Source organism: Anopheles merus, chromosome 2L (genome assembly GCF_017562075.2).
Source record: "Anopheles merus strain MAF chromosome 2L, AmerM5.1, whole genome shotgun sequence".
Classification (NCBI taxonomy): Eukaryota; Metazoa; Arthropoda; class Insecta; order Diptera; family Culicidae; genus Anopheles; species Anopheles merus.
In genome coordinates, this window is record NC_054083.1 from 19,037,290 (window position 1) to 19,058,525 (window position 21,236).

Consider the following 21,236-nt stretch of genomic DNA (forward strand, 5'->3'; position numbering starts at 1 on the left):
GCTGATGGACAGGAAAACAAGAATATACCGGGAAGAAATGCAGTGTCTCCGTACCTCGCATCAGCAACAACAGAAGTCAGTCGAGGGCACACAGAGCACCTTAACCTGCTGCTGCCTCCTCCTAGGCTTGAGAGCATTTCTTTTCAGAATGGGGGATAAAATAACACTGCTTGGCAAAAGGACACTAGCTCGCCCTTCTGATGCGACACAACAACGTTGGACCGTCGACCAAAAGCATCCTTTTTGTTGCTGTTGTTGTTTTGCTCTCCTCGCATCAGGGAGATTGTGTGCAGCGTAGAATAACACAAGCGAAGCTTCCAAGTCAACGTAAAAAGCTTGGAAGTTTTAAAAACAACACCACTTGTGTCAGAGCCAGAGCGCAGCGCTCGTGGATTTACATGGTTCTCGCGGTCGAGCTTCTTAGGGCAAGTGCTTCTTCGCTCGTACCGGTGTGCTTCGAGTCGAGTCTCCTCCATTTTTGTTCAGGATGCGCATGAAGGAAGACGTGCGCTACGCTTCGAGCAAGAGAGAGATGGAGAAGATTTTTTCGACTGGAGCTGCTATTATCCGTTGGTGCTTCCCCTTTGTGTATGCCGTAATGTAGGGCATAGGCTGGAAGTCGTCCGGGTCTTTGAAAAAACAAAACAAAAGCCATGCAATAATAGCGGCCACGATCGATCCTTTTGCGTACTTGTGTGTATGTTTTGTTCTGCTCGATCGTTTTGCCTTCATTTTCGCTCCCTTGTTCTCTCCTTCTCTTTATCTCTCTCTCTCTCTCTCTCTCGTTCGTTTCTTCCATTTTTCCTCGTCTTGCTGCTGTTGATCATCTCCTTCGATTCTCATTGGCCCTTTTTTGTACTGACACGATGGTGGTGTTTGACACGGAGAGCCCCCGCGTTGCTGCTGGCCAGCTTGTACCCTCCGCTCTCCGCAGCCAGACACTCTTACTTAATGCGTTTTTAAAATCAATCGAAATCATCTCTATTTTTTGTTATTCTTTTTGCCTTCGCTTCCGCCACTCCAGAGCTGTGGTCGTGCTATTATTATTGCTATTTATTGTTCGGTACACCCATCCCATCCGCGTGGTGTCCGCGTTCTAGACCACTCGACAGGTTAGCCAGCCAGCGCGAGCGAGACTGGCGGCCTCCTCCTGTCCACACTCCCCCACTGCGATGGCCCGTCAGTCCACGTCCACGAGGTACGGCATTCCGTAATCACAGGGGAGGAAAAGCAAGTAAGAATTTCGAATTCTCGCAGCAACACACAGAACCCGACACAGGCGCTGGACTTTTCAGCCACGACGGTAATAATTATGGTGACGGAAACGTAAAGAGTATTCCCTCGGCATACAAGTGCGCCAGCGCGATGAAGTATGAGGGCGCGCGCGGGTTGAAGGAGGGGGGGGGAGGGGCAAAAATGTTATCCTCCTTAAAATTCTTCTCTTTTTCCCCACCACCCTGCCTACCAACGAAAATAAAAGGTGATCCTTCGTACAAACAGTGCCCCTTTTGTTCAAGTGCTGCTGCTGCTGGGTTCGCATGGTGCTGCTGTCCGTGGTGGCGGATAGGGGCCAGGTTGGTTGGTTGGTTGCACTTTGCGACTGATGCTACAAGAATAGAGGCAACCTCGATATCTCGAAACGACAAAAGATTGAGCGTAATGAACGGAAATTACGATTGCACCCAGTTTGGCAATACGTCGGTTTTGGTTTTGCGTATTGGTTTGATTCTCCCATAGGGAGTATAGCTAATATTATATCCCCATTTTTATATTGCGATTTTAAGAATGCAAAGTCAACCCTCTGATGAAGTTTTTAAATATATTTTAGCTCTTAAATTCGCATTTAACATAAGAACTGATGTGTTGAGATGCAACAACTGGTGCTCCCTGAACCAGTGGTCTCCAACCTGTGGTCCGCAGATCTACTTGGTAACAGACACGGTCCGCGAAACAATTTATTTTTGAACAAGAAAAACTGATCTTGCAATTTTCCTCCACAATCAAGATTAAATTTTCAACAGTCATGTCTAGAATAAGTTTTAAAATTTTTATCATAAACTTTGAACTAAGTCTACAAAATGTATGCCGTTGATAGATGTGGGCCTCGGAAAATGTATTGTCAAAGCTAAGTGGTCCGCGATCCTAAAATGTTTGGAGATCGCTGCTTGTAACTACCAAATATATAAAGAAGCATATGGACTACTAGTCCATTTATAAAACTTTTCTTCTTCTATTTGGCGTAACATCCCCTACGCAGAAATGCTGACCTATTGAAGGAACTATAAACACCATAACTACCGATCGTTTAAAGCTTAATTCATAATGAAACGCAACACAAAAGACTCAATATGTTGAAAATAAATAATACTTTTCGAAATGGAAATTTAGCCATTTTTCCATAAAAGCTTTACCGATTAGTAGTTCTAGTGTGCAATCAGTTTCCCATGCAATCAGTTTTTATTCTAGAAATACATTTTCTTTTTTTTGTACTATAATCTGATCGTTATTATATGAAAATAAAATATGTTCTACTTCATGAAGAAAAGACAATTGGTGCATTTACATTTAATTTCGATAATCTGATACGATAAGAAAGATGTCACCCCTACCAGGTATGATGGGCAAAAGTGTTAGCAGTCTAGACACTCAATCTCACACAATCAAACTTTTGTAACATTAGCTAAAGAGGACAACCCCGGCAAGGATACGATAACATAAATAAAACAAAAAGCTATGCATTTACAAACTGCGGCTTTCCCAGTGGAAGAATTTTGATCACAAGTGACAAATCCCGGTCCCAGACCCGTTAGAATTGTCTTCCCTTGGCTGAAGAACATGTTGGAGTATACAATCAAAACCCACACCACATGAAATGGCACATTTATGCCTCCTAAAGACAACACAGCAGCAGCAGCACCACGTCCCTAACCATGCAATTAACGTAGAGGACAAGAAGGCAAACGGGCTACACACTGCCATCCACAACAACAGCACCAACTTCATCCGCATCGCCGCGGAGCAGAGTGAGTAATAAACTCAGCACCTCCAATCTCGTCGTAGCACCAGTAGCAAGTGGCAATAATTCATCCCAATTGTGCTTCCTTTTTCACACACCGAGCGATAATCGAATGAGCCATGGTTCTTCTCACTGGGGGCGAACGGGAACCACCGCACCAACCGGCCCGGGGGTTGTCCTTTTTCACATTTATTGTTTTATTGTGTTTCCCTCTTGCTTCCTATTCTGACGACTGTCACATGTCACACACCGCATGTGATGTGTGATCGCTCTTGCCAACAACCTGAGCCAAACGACAGGTACAAACTGTTCCGGTCCCTGGTACCGCCGTGGTTGTGTTGTAGCGTCGATTAAATCTTCGTACCTTTTCGACCGGCTGAACAGCTCATATTCTGCGGTCCATTACCAAAACCCACCCACCATACCCCTGAGAATACCATCAAACGGCGATCGGCGTTCCAAGGAACGGGACCACAACAACCGCAGACAAGTGCAACACACCACTTTCACCCTGTTTCCTATTCCCATCTTCCAATTTGTCGGCTTTTCTGCTCGGGGAAGCATTGAACATCTTCCACACACACACACTTACACACCCAGCAGTAGCACGCTGCACTCCGAGAGCTCTCTCCACCGCGGGATGTCTTCGGGACCGCCACAACAGGGAGATAACATTGCGGATAACATCCCTTTTTTCCGTGTATTTTTCTATTCTGTCGTGTTCTTTGCAAACGCCAAAGACGGTCAAAGTGATGGACGGGGCAGAACAGAGGCTTGGCTGACCATTTGCCAGGGACTCTTAGTGGCAAATTAATGATTAATTGTTAACACGTCAAGGAGACCGCATCATTTTTTTATGCATATAAAAGGATTACACTACCGACAGGCACACACTGGAGAGTTTTGAGGCATTCCTGACTGTTTGCCATGGAGTGCCGCAAAGAAGAAAGTGTTTCCCCGTGGAAAGAAAGCACCGGGAGAGTATGCACCAGAGACTTCGAGAGATCCTTTTGGACCAGGGCGGTGCATTTTAAACGGATAATTTATTACCTTTCTCCTCGGGGACACACTCTCTCGCTTAGCAACTCTCCTATCCCCGTGTTGTCGTCTAGCGATCCCACAGGTCTCGTCGTGCACAAATCCATCGATCATCGGCCCACCGCCGCTTAGCGGTGAAACCAAAACCAATCGATCAAATCGATCGCAGTCGCCCATCAAAATGTTGGTGAAGATCGGATCGGTAGCAATGCAAAGAATACACACATACACACACATTCAAAACCGATCAATAAGGCACGCTAAATATGCGATGATGATGGGCCGAGAACATAAAAGGACTCCAGGGTGGGCACGATTTAGTGCAGCCCCGATGCGGGTCTGCCTGCTTGCTGTGACCGTTCTGTAACGGAGAGCGTAATGATAAATATTTATCGCGCGATACTGCTGTCAACATCGATCGATCAGACGAAGAGAAAGGAAGAGAAAGGAGGGCAAGAGATACAAGATACAAATAGATTGTGGGATGCTTCTTCACGTTGCATTGTCCCGGAGCGAAAGAAAAGGTCACGTTAATGTGCGTTGCTAACATTGTGACAAGCTCTTGATACGATCATTATTACAAGAGCACAAGACAAATTGTTAAAGGATTCTTTGTATAGTGGCATGTAATCTACACCCCTCTTCACTTCAAAAGCTCCAATTTCACTACAGAGCTGTCGAAAGCATAAATCGAGAATAAATAATCACAAAAATAACCAAAAACAACAAACATTAAATGGTATTCTAACTACTTTTCTACGTCAAATTGCTCCAGTTTACTGCAATTCCCTGACTTATTTTTATCCTTTCAACCGAAACATTCAGAATAATGCTGTTCCTCGTCCCCAGTCCCACTTATCCCCTCCTACTTACCTGATGATGGTGGTGGTGGTGATGGTGATGGTGATGGTAACCAGCGCCACCGGTTGCCGTTTGTCGGAAGCTGCCCATGGCGCCATGGCCGTAGCCTTGCGTGTTCTGGCGCGTGTGTTGAAAGTGGGCCGACGTTTGTATCATCATGTCGCAGAGCAGATCCTCTAGATCATCAGTCACCGGCTCGGCCTCGGGACCTTCGGCGTCGGACGACGTCGTGTTCGCTGCGCCTGCGGAATCGGTTTCCGTGTCGAGGATCTCGCCGGTATCTTCGCAGTTGCTGTTCTGATCGGCACTCGACGAGCCGGATGCACGACTGCCACCACCGAGACAAATATCGCCCACCGACACCTGCTGCAGCTCCTGTTCGATGCGCTTTACTTCGGCAATTTCCTGCTCCTCCTGGACTGGCGGTCCGGACAGATCGCTCTCACTGTTGTCAGGCTTGATTTCGGCAATGGTGTCAACCTGTGGAGTGAGTGGTGTGTGTGTGCGGTACACGGTGAGGGATGTCAGTCGATCGTGCTTTTTTGCATACGCGCCTCCCTCGGGCCGATTCTTACCACTGTTTCGCCAAGGTCCGGTAGCGTTAGGCCTTCCTCCAGGAACAGATCCGCCAACGGTGGTGGCAAGCTGTTATCTATGTCCGAGCTGTTCAGCACGTACTCGCCTAGGATGGCACCGGGGAAATGGGGAGAGAATCGTTAGTGTAGAATCAATTATAATTGTTGCCGTGATCAGAGGTTAAAACAATTGCCCTATTCTCAGCCTACGCTTCTTGTGCTATTAGTGGTTTTCAATTGGTTTTGTTTCACAATGCCTGTCAGTCGGTTGGCAAACGATGATAGTAGAAAAATGTTGCTATTAAAATAAGTGTTCACTTTACAACAATTGTTTAGGGAAGTGCATTTTGTAGTAATTTGTAAGTTTTTATATCATTTCTACTCAAATGAAAAAATTTATCTCACTAATAATCAAATACCTTTTAAGTATTTTCCGCATGTCAACACACACTTCTATCCATTAACTTCAGTTTTGTCAAAATCAATTAAATGACGATTAATATCAATAGTAGGACAATGGTTGTCTATGTTGCGATGCAATTTGACCGACTTATATCAATGAGGCCATTGGATATGGATTGATTAATAATTGAACGGTAGAAACTCCTATGTTGGACGGATGAATCATCAAATTCAAGTAACGAACATTTGAACCGTTTGATCCTATTCTTAACATAGAAACGAGAAAAGTTTATTCTTGTGATATGGCATGATGTGTAAAAAAATCTAATTTATGCGCCACATGTATTGCTTATTGTCATTTAAAGTAGTAGACACAGTTTGTTTCCAAATGTATGTTCTAAATTCAAATAATTTATTGTACAACTTTAACATAAAATTATCGCTTCTTACAGTTACAAAACTACCAACTGTTAAATGTTGCACTTTTCTGTCACATCGATATGAATTACCAAAAATTAGAAATATAAACAATATGAAATAATAATTCAATAACATCACACATAGAATTAAGCCAACTTTCATAAAATAATAAATAACAAACGATATTTTTACAATATTTTTTTTTTCAAAATTATTTCACATCTTCGTGAAGAAGTCGGTGGTTCTGGTTGAAAAAGTTTGAGTGCACACGTTTTATTAAAAAATATTGAAATTCTTCCATTTTCATCACGATTTCATCAACACAGTCCAGACCCGCTCTTCTTACCCCTTCTGGAGCGCAATGAACGCATCTTTTTCCATCAACTTTAATTTCGGGCGCCTGTTTTACTTCCCCCTTCAAGAAAGTGCGAGCCCCAAAGCCCCGCGCGCACGTGTGTGTGTGCGTTTGTACCTTTTTTGCTTTTCCATTTCGTGGTCAATCATCTATAGCCGAGGACGCACTATAACACATTTATGATGGAAATGTTTAACGACGACCGCACGACCGAACCGTGGAAACACTTCAATCAAGAAGGAACCGGGAAGGTGAACTGAACACATCCAAACCTTGAACATCACAACCTTTAGGCTTTGCTTGTGGTGGCCCAAACCGCGGCGAGAGAGAGAGAGGAGCACCTTGAGCGAAGGAGACAACCTGGAGGGCAATCTGTCCGCGGGAATGCTATTAATTTCTTTCCTTATTGATTTTATCCATGAGATATCGGATGATTATTAGTTGACTTGTGGACGAAATATGTAATACACTTTTCTCCCGCAGCGGTGGGGCCGGCGGCGAGGAGGTGTTGCCCATTCCTGCACGTCGACACCCGACCTCGAGAAGGTCTGGCCGATCGTGGATAAGGAGGCAGGATGAAGAGAACAGAAGCAACGGGAGGATAGAAAGAGGGATGAAAGATATAGACATAGAAGGCATAGAGAAGAAGACGACGCATGACCGTCGCATGATCTCGATTTGTTCGAACGATTTGTCGAACCTGATCGATCGCTGCGTGAGAGAGTGAGGATGGGTTGAGGTTAGATCGAGGAAGAGGGCGCGCAGATACACCGGCGATCGGGCCAAAAGATTCGACATTTCTGTCGGCATTTCGTCTTTCAACTTCAACTTCCCCTGTCTGCAGCACTACTACCACCAGCAGCAGTGTGTTCCTTTGCTCTCTTTTTGATTCTTTCCTGAACCTTCAGCTATAGCCGCAATCGCACTACAGCAGACAACATCTGCGATGGAGACGCCGAGAAGCGATGGACACACCAGGTGATGGACCACCACCATCTCTCGGCCAAGGGGTTCACCGCTCAAGGCAAGGAATTTGTTCTCCTCCGTGTGCGTTGCTGGAGGCCCCAATTTGTTACGCTTTTCCGCCACCCTGGGCAGCGAAAAGCGTAGCGATGATCATCTTCTTCCCCATTTGTTTGACCCTGCACGGTGGCGTGGAGCTTTTGATTGGACCACGCGAAACGACATACACACCACCATCACCGCCGATCGAAGAGGCAGCTGCATTTGTGTTGGTGCTGTTTGATATTTCGAGTGATTCCTGTCTTTAAAATATCTGAAGAATCCAGCAAATGCTAGTAGTTCAGTTTAGGGGGAGTTCGGGAGTCGTTCTTTATCAAGCGCGTCCTTAATAAGAATTTGTCCATCACTTAAAGCCAATCAAATTAAGCTTAATGTTAAGCAATTCTATATCCAAAATCTGATGAAATAAATGAATAAAAATGAAGGGAGGATTAACAGTCGAGACTCAAGCTGTTCAATATTGGCTTAAACTAGCAAGGGATGTATTTTTTTGTGCAAAATTGTCCAACAAAAATATAATAACATTATAAAAACATTATACACATTTGTATAAAAACAAAAACAAAATTTTACAAAAAAGAACGATTTTATGTAAAATTAATAGGTTGAAGCTTTCTCTAATTCGTTTTAATCGAAATATACACAGTGGCAACCAAAGTTAATCGAAAGCTTAGATATGTTTCCGATCAACCACTGTCGAACATATTTCTTGTTATCTTTGGTTGTTCTTATTATTTAACGTAGCATTTCCAGAAGTTAACACTTAATTCTGACCCGTCCAGGACATGTTTTGTTTGCCTGAAAATGTTTTATTATTGCTTGAGAAGAGTGTCATAAATCTTGAGGCGATCATAAACCCTGCGAAGTCATATTTGCTTGCGGTGAGAAAACGTTGTAAGACTAATGGTTTTGGTCTTTAGTTTTGTTGAGTTAAGTTGACTCGATTTTATAACCCTCTCAGTAGAAAACTTTTAAGTTACGTTTGTTGCAATGGCATGACCATTCCTTCAGGTCAGGACAAACAGCTCCGGAGAGTTCAACGGTATGTCAGAAGAGAAAATAACATTATTTGCTCGGTCTTGTAATTCATTCTTCAAATGCTTGGGAATTGCAATCATTTTGCAACAATCATTTTGCGTCATTCTAAGCCGGGGAGAATGTTTAAAACACATAGAGTAGTTTATGAGCACTACCAGTCGTAATTATGGATGCAGGATTTTGAAGTTAGCAAAGACGAAAATCATTGAGTTATATCGAATATGACCTCCAGGATGTATTCTAAGAATTTCAATTATAGATCTTTACAGATCTGATTAAATTAGATTTAAGTTTACTTTGAATCTGTTACTATAATTACTTTTAAGTTTAATGGTAGACTAAGAGTTTCCTTTTTATGAATTAACAATTGAAGATGATGTTGAGTTAACAATAGTAACGAAAGTAGTATGTTTTACCAAATGCATTGAATAAATGAACAAATGTTTACCTTTTAATGTTCCAGCATGGCGTTGATAAATTCAAATATCGAAATCCCTTTGAACCTATTCGTTACTATGTACAGTGGAGCGCCGTTTATCCGAGCTAAGTGGGACTTGACTTCGCCTTGATCCTCGAATAACACGGATCCTTCCCAGCACGCAACGTCACCTTTGTATCATCTCCTGTGATTTCTCAACAGCACGGATAAAACGGATAGCCAGATAAAAGGTATCCGGATAAACCCGTCGCTCCACTGTATTTTAAAAGTTTTAACATTTATTGAAATGCAAGCCGGAAAGAAATAAATACATTTTTAAATGACCAATACTTTATACTTTCCAGGTTGTTGTTGTTGTTGTTGTTGATCTAATCTATTTGCGTACTAAATAATATAGAATAGGCAGCTAGATAAAAACGTCAGGCGATGTACGATTGCGTTCTATAAAAGATTGTGAAATAAATAGAAACACTAGTCCAACATGTCCGTTCCAACAAAATGTTGCACCATTTTGGCAATAGTCTAACTTGGTACGATTGTGCGCTGCTGACGCTAGTCCGGTAACGCAAAAGCAGACCACCAATCGAACGAGAGCTCAACCACCAAACCACTACTACCACACACATCAAAGAACAAAAAACGAGATGGCACCGACGGCGCGAACGTTAAAAACATAAGCACCAAAAATCTATATTTTCCAATTAGCTGAATCGTGCGCTTCTGCCGGTACTGGGTTGCCTGCAGCCGATTCTTCTTCCATTATGGCGCTGTGGTCGCGCAATACGGCGACGGCGAGGATCAACAATCTTTCCCAAGAGCAGCCCGGCAAAACAAACGCACCACACCACAGACGGACGCGACGGCATGGCAGCAGATCGTAGAGGGATTTTTTTTAACACGATGGCGTGCTTTCCGCCGCTGTTTGTAGATAATTGTATATAAGCCGTTTTTCTTAAATCTTCCTCTAATTTTTGCTGTCTCTCTTTTACTCGCTTCCTACAAGGGTGGCTTGCATTTTTGTGTATTAGCAATCTCTTGTCTGGTCCGAGTTTTGTGTGTGTGTGTGTGTGTGTGTGTGTGTGTGTGTGTGTGTGTGTGTGTGTGTGTGTGTGTGTGTGTGTGTGTCGTTCGTTTTCTCTTTTCCTCTTACGCCGCCAAAACGTACGTAAATAAATGATCCTGGTTCATGATCGAGCGCGCGTTTAGTCGTTTTGGAATATAGAAAAAATACGAATCGTTTCCAAACTCGGCTTGCACGTTGTTCTCTCTGAATGTGTGTATGTGTGTATGCCCGCTATATACAGAGAAACCCCGCGCTTCGCTTCGTACATAGAAATCAATTATGAAAAATAACCTTCAACTTCAAAACACACCAAAATGTTTTTAAATTAGTCTGCTTCTCTCATTCCCTCCTATTCCCTTGGGCGATTCTCCGCGTTCATTCTTCTCGCGCTGCGTCCTCCACTGTCCTTTTAAAAGTTATTGTTCTGTGGGGAGGTTTTTGATTTCCTTCTAACTATAACCTGCCGGTCTGATGTACGTCCGCCGTTCGGGAGGGGAGTTGATCCGTGCGGTAATAAAAATCTAACGATCTTTTTTTCCTCCTCCCGTTGCTAAAAATCCTTACAATTTGCTTTGCGTTTGCGTCACGAAGGTTCTGCAAACCTTGCATTAAAATTGCAAAGTTCTGTACAATTACATGTCGTACAGTTCTTGTAGACTTTATCGAATAAGGTTTTTTCTTCTTCTTTTTCTACAACTCTGTCCGTTTAGAGCAAAAAATAATGCTTTGTTTGCACTCAAACACCACTTGGCCAAGCGCCGTCAGCGTACATATCGAGCCGGCAAGCTCGAACTGCTGAAGTACACTTGAAAGCGTCTCCCCACAAACCACAACACACCACAACTAGACGCATGATTCCCACTTGCTTCCGAGTGTTTCCTTCCTGAAGCAGAGACTTCACCACCTTCTCTTCTCCTTTTACCCCAAACGCCTGCCTGCCTGTCTGTGTGAAACTATTATTCAACTGAAATTGGAGAATTGGGTTGCGATCAATTTTGGTAATCTTTTCATTAGAGCGCGCCTAGCAGAGTTTCATTTTCCATCGAGCGCCTCCACGTGCAGTGCCGGTCGCTTGGCCCCAGGAGAGAGAGAGAGAGAGAGAGAGACAGAGAGACAGAGAGAGACGAAATGGATATGGAATGTGGCCCCAACGAAAGTAAAATTCGACAGACTTCGGACTGTCGGTTAATGAAATAGGCAATAAAAAGTGAACATCGTTGGTTTCGATTATTGGCAATTTGTGTGAAGGTGAGATGAGGATGCTCGTGTCATCGATACCTCGAGAAACCGACGGGGTGTGTGGTGAAAAGACAAATGGGTTGCAATATTCTACGAAACATTTGCATGAAGCATTTTTCCTCGGATTATCGTTCCATTACGGTCTTTGTGTATTATTTTATTTTAGAATAATGTTGATATTTTTGTTTTATAATAACACGTATTTTAAATAAATCGTTCTGGATCAACGAAGCTTATGATTAATTTAATAATGCATTAAATTAGAAACAAATTCAAACAATTTGCAACGGTTGAAGTTTTATAGTCAAAGCTACCGAGAAACCACTTCAATATTCTACGACGCCATTTTGTGCGGAACATTAAATTCACTGTGAGAGGGGTTTTTATACCGAGCCAATCAAAATTCTAGCCCTGATTTATTTTTTGTTGCAAAATATTCATAAGCGGTGCGCGGAGCTGTAGTAGTGAGTTCTGCCAAAGCGCTACACACGAAGCAATCGTGGCAGTGCCAGAAAAATATGACTAATGGTTCCGTGATCCCCTCCTCTCAGCTACGACAGTTCAATAAAAGCTGGGGAATCTTCGTGTGGGATTTGAATAAGGAAAAATTGATTAATGATCACTGCCAAACGGCAGCAATATACATGAGAGAGACAGAGAGATTGAGCAGGATCCCTACGTAGCCAATGTCCAGGGAGGAGGACGTGAGGCGGGAACGAGAAAAGGACCTTTTTCTCACTGATAATTTTTTTCCATTATATTTTTAATATCGAAAATAAATGAGAAGCCATCGCCCAAGCACCGAAACATAATTAATGAAGCCAGGACACCACTCTCTTTTCCACGCTACTCGCATCAATAAAGCGCAGCAGCTAGCGTCGTCTGTGAAGATTTCCTTTCAATCGTGTGCCCTTTTTCCCTCTTTCTCGGCTACATTCTTCTAATAAATAATACCTCCATTTTCCTCTAGGGAATAGAGATGTTGCAGCGAACAACGATGTATTTAAAATGTGTGGAAAAATGGCTACGCTATGGCCACTTTGAACCAGCTGCCACAGGGAAACAGAAAGAGAGAGCGACGGCAATCTCTGGAATCCCTGGATGCACTTAATACAGTTATTGTAAAGGAAAACGTGACCGTGATTAGGCTGTTTCAATGGCTTTAGAATGTACACAAAGTTTTTGAAACCTTTCGGAAGCTTTCCATTCAATACTGTATAGAATATTTTACTCTGAACAGAATTTAACCTTTTTTTTACACAATGCTGTGAATATGTCGTATCATTCAATAGTATATAGGTCCTTCGAAAATTGGATCAATTGTGTTCTTTTAACTTAAAATGGTTTCTAGAATCAAATTTTACAATTCAATTAAAAGTGAAGACTATTTTCTACTGGTTTTGTGATATAAACTCATAATATTCCCAGCGAAAATCATAGTATTGATATGATATTCAGAAGAAACATAAGCTGAAAGTAATTCAATACACTGATTATGAAAAGCGTACATATTACATTACTTTAGTATATTTGTAGACATTTTTGTCTACAAATTAATCGATAATATTACACATCAATCAACTAATTTGTAGACAGTTTTTGCAAGAACAACGGAAATGAAGATTGCAAGTAATGCTACAGATTCTTTTTTTCTCGGAAAAACGTCCAGATTGTCCATCTTAATAATTATTTTTAATTAGATTATGTAACATCAACTGTAGTCCTTTATCACACTACAGTAAACTAGTACTGTTAATCTAAAATAGATGAAAATATCATCCGGAAAATCAAAACATAATTTTTTTTATTTCTTTAAATAAAAAGGCCGTATCTTTGACTTATGATCTTCTAAAATATTCAATTCAATTTGTAGAGTATTAATTCAAAATAACCACTATACTAACAATATTTTCAAGAAGCAGCATTTTATAGGTGAGACAGGAAGCAGCTTTGAAAGCCGGTTGTTGTTACTAAATTTCTGAAAATCAGCGACCATGTCTAATCAGTACTACGGCAGCTTTTTCAGTCATGGTACAACGTTTTAAGAAGATAATTCGGAAATTAAAACTAGAAACTTGTTTGCAGGAATTCATTTGAAATTTTGACGACTTGGGCTACTAAAGAAACTGAACACATTAATTTTCCTTCACAAATTCATATTTTAATGACAGTGTGCCAAGAAAGTGGGTAAGTCCAAGAACAACGTGCAAAAACATCGATTGATATTAGTCTAATGATGGATATAATACCAAAAGATAAAATTCATAAAAAAACGATAAAAACATTGCAGCTGCAATAAATTTAGTCAGAAATAGTTAACATTATTACAGTTATCCCCTTAATTATAAAATGTGCGATACTAATAGTATCGAAAGTAGTTTCCCATGTAAGTAAAATATAGAAATTGGTAGCATAAATCCAGCAATGATGATAATTTTTCTCGCATTCTTTATCGAAACGCTATTTGTGTTCAACAAATTTATGAAACAGCGATATGTGCCGAATTGATGTCGACTAGAAATTCCAATGAATATGCATTGTCAGAGATAAGGTATATCTTTTTTATAGTTCAAAACTTGTTTTGGAATCCCTTTTTGCAATATCAATCATGCTTTCTTCATACAACGAATATTTTCCAAAAACAGTTTAAGATCATTTAAATTCAAATATGTCAAGTCAACATCCAGGTCAACAAGATTTACTGCAGATACCTAATATGTTTTTTTATGTATTAGTACATACAATAACACGTACCTTGTAATAATGGTTGGCTGATGTATAACGCGAATGATACTGATATTGAGCTGCAGAACAGCAGTTATACGTTGAATCATACATTAAAAAGCACACTATTATTTCCGTAACACTGACACAGTATTGTTGGATGTGGAACAGTGGATAAAGCACTAATTGCGTTTGGTATAATATTTTCACCTTTGCTTTTCTGTGAGTTGACTAGCAGTTATTCACCTGATTCAATATCATATAATCAAAACATGTGCTATCTGTTTCATTTCCGCTCTTACACATAACAATTCTTTACAGACTAAACACCCACTTTTGGATAATACAACTATTTGAACATGCCACAACACTTTGTTTTCCGTGCGTGGAAATTTGCTTCAGAACATGTAGTTAAACCTTCAATTGCGTTGTTAGATAAATAGCTTCAGAGCAACTTCATACACTCAAAAACTTTATACACCTCCTAACACACAGACCCGTGCCCAAATCTTCTGCACAACAAACACGGGCATAAATTGCGTTGATATAAACATTCAAACTAAGCACTCATTTTCATCATATTGTATCGAAACCATGCACGCGTGCATCGCAGAAAAGGTGCACCAAAATGCTGCATCAGCGAAAAAATTGCACCACTCTCAGGCGACAAGATGCGCCATTTTTTCCAAGCTCACGAAACGGCTCACTGAAAAAGGAAGTAACGACTAGAACACGGCGGGCCAGCAGGCACACACAGCACAGAGAGCGCGCACCAAACAACAAACCACACAATATAAATCACCATGTAATAATGACTCAAGGAAAAATGTTCTGCACAAAGATGACCCCATCATGAGTGTGCCTAACAATGCGGGACAGAGGGAAGAGAGAGAGAGAGAGAGCGAGAGGAAAAGAGAACAAGATAGAGAAGGAGCGAAGGCAGAAGGCGACGGCGGAGACGCTCTGATTATGGTAGTGTGTTCGCCAGGAACAAGAAAAATAGGCATCAAATATAAAGGAGAGAAAAACCTGCTGCTGCCCTCTACCAACACAGGCTCATGTCGATCGTCGTGTCTCATTCGCCGTGCTCACCAGAATCCAATCTGTCGTCTTCTTGTGTGTGTGTGTTTGTTTGAGTGTGTCGATGCGAGCTTATGTGGTGAGCGGTATTACAATAGGCCAATATATATTATCTGGCCACAGCACAAAGCCCAAGAGAGCATGGTGGCGAGAAACTAACTAACCTAAGCATCGCCTTATGTGCCGACTGTGACATTCATGTTCACATACGCATACTACAACAGCACAGAAGATGCTCTGCCGGTGTATGTGTGAAAGCGAGTGTTTTTTATGTCATGTGTAATATGTCGCTAATACATATTATTCTCCCACCCCAAAGGCAAAAGTTTCAACATTCTTAGTGTAGAACCATCGACCAGCATAGCATTACTAACGCCCCATGGTGGTTTCCCCGCTCGCTTGCAGATTAATTGACACAAAAAGGGCCTCCAAATAATGTATTTATATTCCTCATACGACACTAAGGAAACCTACCCATTTGTCGGACATTTATCATACGTGAAAAAGGTAAATAAAGCACCGACATCATCTCCACCGCGCGGCAACCAACGTAATGGGGATGTCGTAGCGTAACGCAGCACCGACTAGCGACAGCCATGCTGTTCCACACATTATCGCGCAGCGCAGCGCGCAAAGCCATGTTTGTTCGCCACCAAACGCGCACACGGAAGAGAAGGCGTGGCTTGTCCGAAGGTTTTCGATGTGGCTGTGTGCGTGTTTGGTATGTGTGCTGCGCATACTTCGCATGGTTTGCCCTTTACTATGTCGATTCTTGTTTATTCCCCCATTCGTTATTGTGTATATTAACACAAAATGCTCGCCAGACAACACACACACATACGGACATTATATGCCATTATTTCCTTACATTTTTTCCCTTTATTCGTTTCGATATTCTTTCGCCGCGCTATTTTACACTAAACGACTGCAAACGCTATCAAAATCGATCGGCACACACGATTGCCACAATCCTATCCCAAAGGAGTTGGAAATGAAAACACAGAGCAGCAAAAGAATACCCCGAACGGAGCGTGTTTAATTCGTCCGATTGAAAGCGGCATGCTGATGTTGTTGTTATGAGCCCCGACGACTATTTGGCTCCCCGAATCAGCATTCCAGTGGCGGCGGCAGTGGCGGCCGCACCAACCGACTCCATGACAAATATCGCGGCTCATAATTTTTATAATGGAAAATAATCCACGGGGGTGAATTTTTTTTTTTTCGATTTGTTAATATGGGACTTGAGCTTGTCCGGTCCGTGTGTTGTCGACGGGGTTGTTCTTCGTAACGAATCGTAGTCGTAATCATTCATTACCATCTTACAATGATCCCACAATACGAAATGGACTCTAATGAAGTTCGTATTATTCGACTGCTGACATGTGGATGTTCCCGTCCAGTTCCAGTCCGCAGCGGTTAAACGAAGAAACCGAATAGGAACTGCAGAAAAGCTTCATTGTGATGAAGTGTAGTGAAGCCACGAAAACTTACAGACCCATTTCAATTCCACAGTTCTTAAAAACACAATTAAAAATATTTTATTTGTGTAAAAAAGATCAATTAAGAGCTAGGTTGGCATAAAACATATTTAAACCCTCATAAAACATTGCTGTCCATTTACCTTTACACCTGTTCTGCACGGGCTCCCCTGAATAGACCAATTCATACAGATTGGATAAAAGTAACTACCAACAATGGCACACGTTCTCTAGTATCATAATTAGGTTTATGCTTTTCCCGAGTGCAGCACGATACTATGTAAATAGTGTGGGCAATATTGCTACGGAGAGCATGATTTAGAGCCACTTCGGACAAGTGGTCGACACTACACAGATGAACTCGGACGAACGAACACTCTTCATTCATTGAAAGCGTTCGGTGCGTTTGAAAGTAGCAGATCATCAAAATTTTCTGCTGTACAACCGTGACGAAGGTAAAAAAAGTATCTGTCATCTTAATCTTACATTTGAGATTCTACCTAGAGAAGGTAGCATTTATACAGAATTATCGTTCGTTTGATGAGGAAAGATTCGTTTAATCACATAATTAAATTATTTAATCAAGCGATACATATTAATTACCTTTCAGTTGGACTTGCGGCTTGGATAAAGATCGATGTTTTTCATCGAAAATAGTAGCAATCAGATAACTGAACAGTGATTCGGTTTGAGATATCATGTTATTTATGTTATTATAGAATTTTAACAAATTTTGCTCAATTCTTTACTATTCTTCATATAAAACGTTGAATGTGCTTCGATATGAATAAATTAGGCAAACATATTTGCTTAACTTAGTCACGATGATTTTTCACATTTTTATAAACTAATCCCACATAACTTTACGTTGAATGAAATTGTTTAACCACATAAAAGTGATCATATTGATTTTTAAAACCCTATCGCATGATAGCAATTGAGATAATACTCATTTCAAATAACGAAAAAAACTTAGTTTGTATTTACTTTCGTAGAAAGAAATAGATTGAAATAAGTTTCTATACACGGTATTAGAATCAATTTAGGATCTATAGTAGAAGGACAATTTAATGGAACCATATCGAATTATTCGTGGCTAATCGTTGTAACAAATTTTGCAAAACTTGTGTACAGTTAAAAATAATTGATTGTAAGGAATATGGTGATACAAAAAAAGGAATAAACCATGGGTGTACACAACAAAGGTTTAATCATCAAGATCGTACATTGTTGTTAAAAAATAATGTTCTTAAAACAATTTCTTTTGGACTTTTTTATTTCACGAGCACTTTAATTTATTAATTTATTTATTTTTTCTTTATTTTTATAGAGACTTTGAGCCAATTGGCCTCATTCGCCTCTTGAGCACTTTTATTGATGAAAGTGGGTGCTATGATATAAGCTTGAAATATTTGCTTTGCAAATGGAATTGCCTAATTTTATACTAGTCGCAGTCATGGGCTACATTACGCTTCTTCTATATCGTAAGGGATATATCCTAAATAAGCCAACCATTTCCAATTCTTTAACAATTAAATAACAATAAAATTGTTAAAATCTCCCATTTCACTTGATACGGCTCTGAATAAAAGCATCTTTTAAACGTCGGTATTCATAAGTGTTTGTGTTTTTTGCAACCGCAAATGAGAAACATGATTTATCTCTGAAGTGATCGAAATTATTAAAAGAACATAAGCATATAAAAGCAGGGTATAGCTAGCACATACCAATCTCACTCTAGAAAATATGACTCGTCTCTTTGTTCAAAGTATTCTACTAAACGCAATGAAGTAATAAGACAACACAACCAAAATGTTCTATAATACGTGTATGCAATGGTTCATAAATAGAGATATACAATTTCAAATAAAAATATTTAATAAAATAGTAATGCCCTAAAGTATTTTGTTAATGTTCTTTTAATGACCCAAGACTAAACAATGCATATAAAATATGATAATCATACAATAGGTATAAACTCCCACGTACCAAATGGTTAAACTTTGTACAGGTTTTGTGATTTTTGTTTCGCAAAAGGTGGTACTATCTCTCTGCGAAAGATTCCGCACAAGTACCGCCCCAAAACGTATGTGAAATACATCACACATTTGCCATGTAGAGACATGCGCAGTAGCGTGGAATGTAATTTTAAGATGTAGTATGATTTTCACCTCCCGCTATATATGCTCTTCACGATATTAGCGCATTTCCTTCCTTCCAATGGGCTGACGATTTCCAACACTCCACTCCTAGTGTATGTGTTTTGTATGTATTTGTTTTCCTTTCCACGATAACCATAATTTATCAATGTCTTTGACAAAAAAAAACTTTTTCTTTTTCCCAGCTTTGATTAATCAAAATACCAATCTCGTAGATCGGGCTTTTATCTGTCAAAAGCAGGCAATTCCATGCCACGGAAGCACACAATGGATGGGCACCGCATTGTGGCAACAAAGTAGTATACAACATGAGAGAGGACGCCCTCAAAATGATAAATTAGTATGACAATAACGTAGCAAAATGTTTTATAAACACATTTGTTTATAGTACGTTTACATTTTGAAATAAGCTTACTAAATCGTAAATCAATTGGATTTCACACCGGATTAAAAATTGTCGTAAATTAACGAATGCAGTATAAGAAATCAAGAATCATTTTCGATGACTCAGGACCTGATGATAACAGCAAACGTCGGTAGCCGAAGCTAAAATTCATCACAAACAAACGGCAACAGACAATGTCGCATGGTTCATATTTCCGATTTATGTTTAAACTAAAGATCACGAGATCATCATGCTCATTGTGGACAAACAACTGTTGAGCAAATGAAACAAATGAATTTGTTTTGGAGTCGCCCACAGTATATTAAAATCTATTTTAAGGAATGCATGTCATTATTTGCATTCGTTTGAAGAATCAATTACTCACAATTACAACCGAAAATAGAGCGATTTGAGTTAAAATCATCATTGTAACAAGAACATCATAAATGGATGTCCGTTATCAAAACACAATTGCACACCATTAACCAATAGAATTTGAATATGATAAATTTATTGAATATCAATCTTGAATTTCATACCTCTTAATTTGCTTTAGAAGTCTTACCTTTCCTTTTATGGCATATCAAAATAATACAGTAAGAAACATTGTAACAAGAAACAAAGTAATGAGTGAAAAAAAACAATACTATACGAAGGTCATTCACTAAAGTAAAAGTACACTTCCTGCGGAAATGGAAAAGGTTGTAGCCTTTCCGCTTCCTTGGAATCCGTCTTCATTTATATTTCCCACATCTCTACATGAGAGGGGTAGGTAGGAGAATTCGGAGATGGAACTTGAAAAATGACTATCCTAGTAATGCATCGCCATACTCCGCCGACCCTTCGCAAGCAAACACATCTAGAAAGATCCTTAACGAACACGGGCAAACCACTACCAGCCAACATGGGCAGCTTGAAGCACAATGTTTGGTTAGAATAAGTAGTAGTACCACTGCAGCAGTTCTCCACTTTTCTGCCATAACCTCACCAGCAGAAGCGGGTCTTCTTTAACCCTCTTTGGTTTCCACGCCACTGCCAGAGGAGGAGCATGTCCTTTTACTGATTGATGATACCGCGAAACAAAGCAATGCCTTTTCCACCATTGCTACCCAAGCGGAATTTCCTCGACTCGACTTCACCGCGTTTCCGCTTCGGTCGCGTTCCGTTGTTCGCGTATAATGGCCCGCGAGATGATACATTTAATAAAACTCGCATGCCATTTCCCTTCTTCCTCTAGCATTGGTGCACACACACTCACGCGCACGCAACTACTTTTCTCTTGTTGGGCTTTATTAAGCCACTACACGAATGCCTTTCGCACATACCGGGGGGACGTATGCAGCGCTTTTGCATGACAAGTTCATGGAATACAAAGTACTGCACGATTATACAAGTTTCTACGTCAACTTCTGTAACGAATAGTTTATGATTCTGTTATGTCTTGCAAAACCTTTCAACTCCAACTTTCAATAACCAGTTCAATAATAGTTCAATAACCAGTAAGTATTCAGTTTTAGGTCATACCGCAAATATTAACTGACGATTGGTAATAATTCGTATTCATATTTCAGTCATCGGTACTTTGAGGGATTACGATTAAAATAAGCTTCAATATGTTAAAGAGTGTCTAGCATTGCAAGGCTTTATGACTATTTTACGTGTGTGTTTGTGAAATCAGTGTTATACTAATTTTAAAATTCAGAACATCGAGGTAACAGTATGAAAAATGAGGAATTTCACACAATTAATGGAAATAACTCGAATTTCCCGAAACCGATCCTTTTTTTCATTAACTGATTATTAGTTTTCATTGAAATTACTATTGAATTATACGATTGAAAATGAAATAAGTAAATCCATAGCATAAAATCAACAACATCTCATGCTATTTAAAACCATTTTTCGAATCTTTGAATCATTTTGCCAAACTGCTATTGACTT

General features: G+C 40.4%; 1 protein-coding gene across 5 annotated transcripts in view; it reads right to left on the reverse strand.

Moving 5' to 3' along the window:
- Positions 1 to 21,236, reverse strand: part of LOC121594597 (segmentation protein cap'n'collar) — a 45,087-nt gene that overhangs the window by 14,041 nt on the left and 9,810 nt on the right. For all 5 annotated transcript variants that reach the window (XM_041918029.1, XM_041918031.1, XM_041918030.1 and 2 more), the window contains 2 exons: positions 5,491 to 5,597; positions 4,928 to 5,395 (listed from right to left, as the gene is read on the reverse strand). In XM_041918029.1, the coding sequence (XP_041773963.1) occupies positions 4,928 to 5,395; positions 5,491 to 5,597 (575 nt within the window). The remainder of the gene's footprint in view (positions 1 to 4,927; positions 5,396 to 5,490; positions 5,598 to 21,236) is intronic.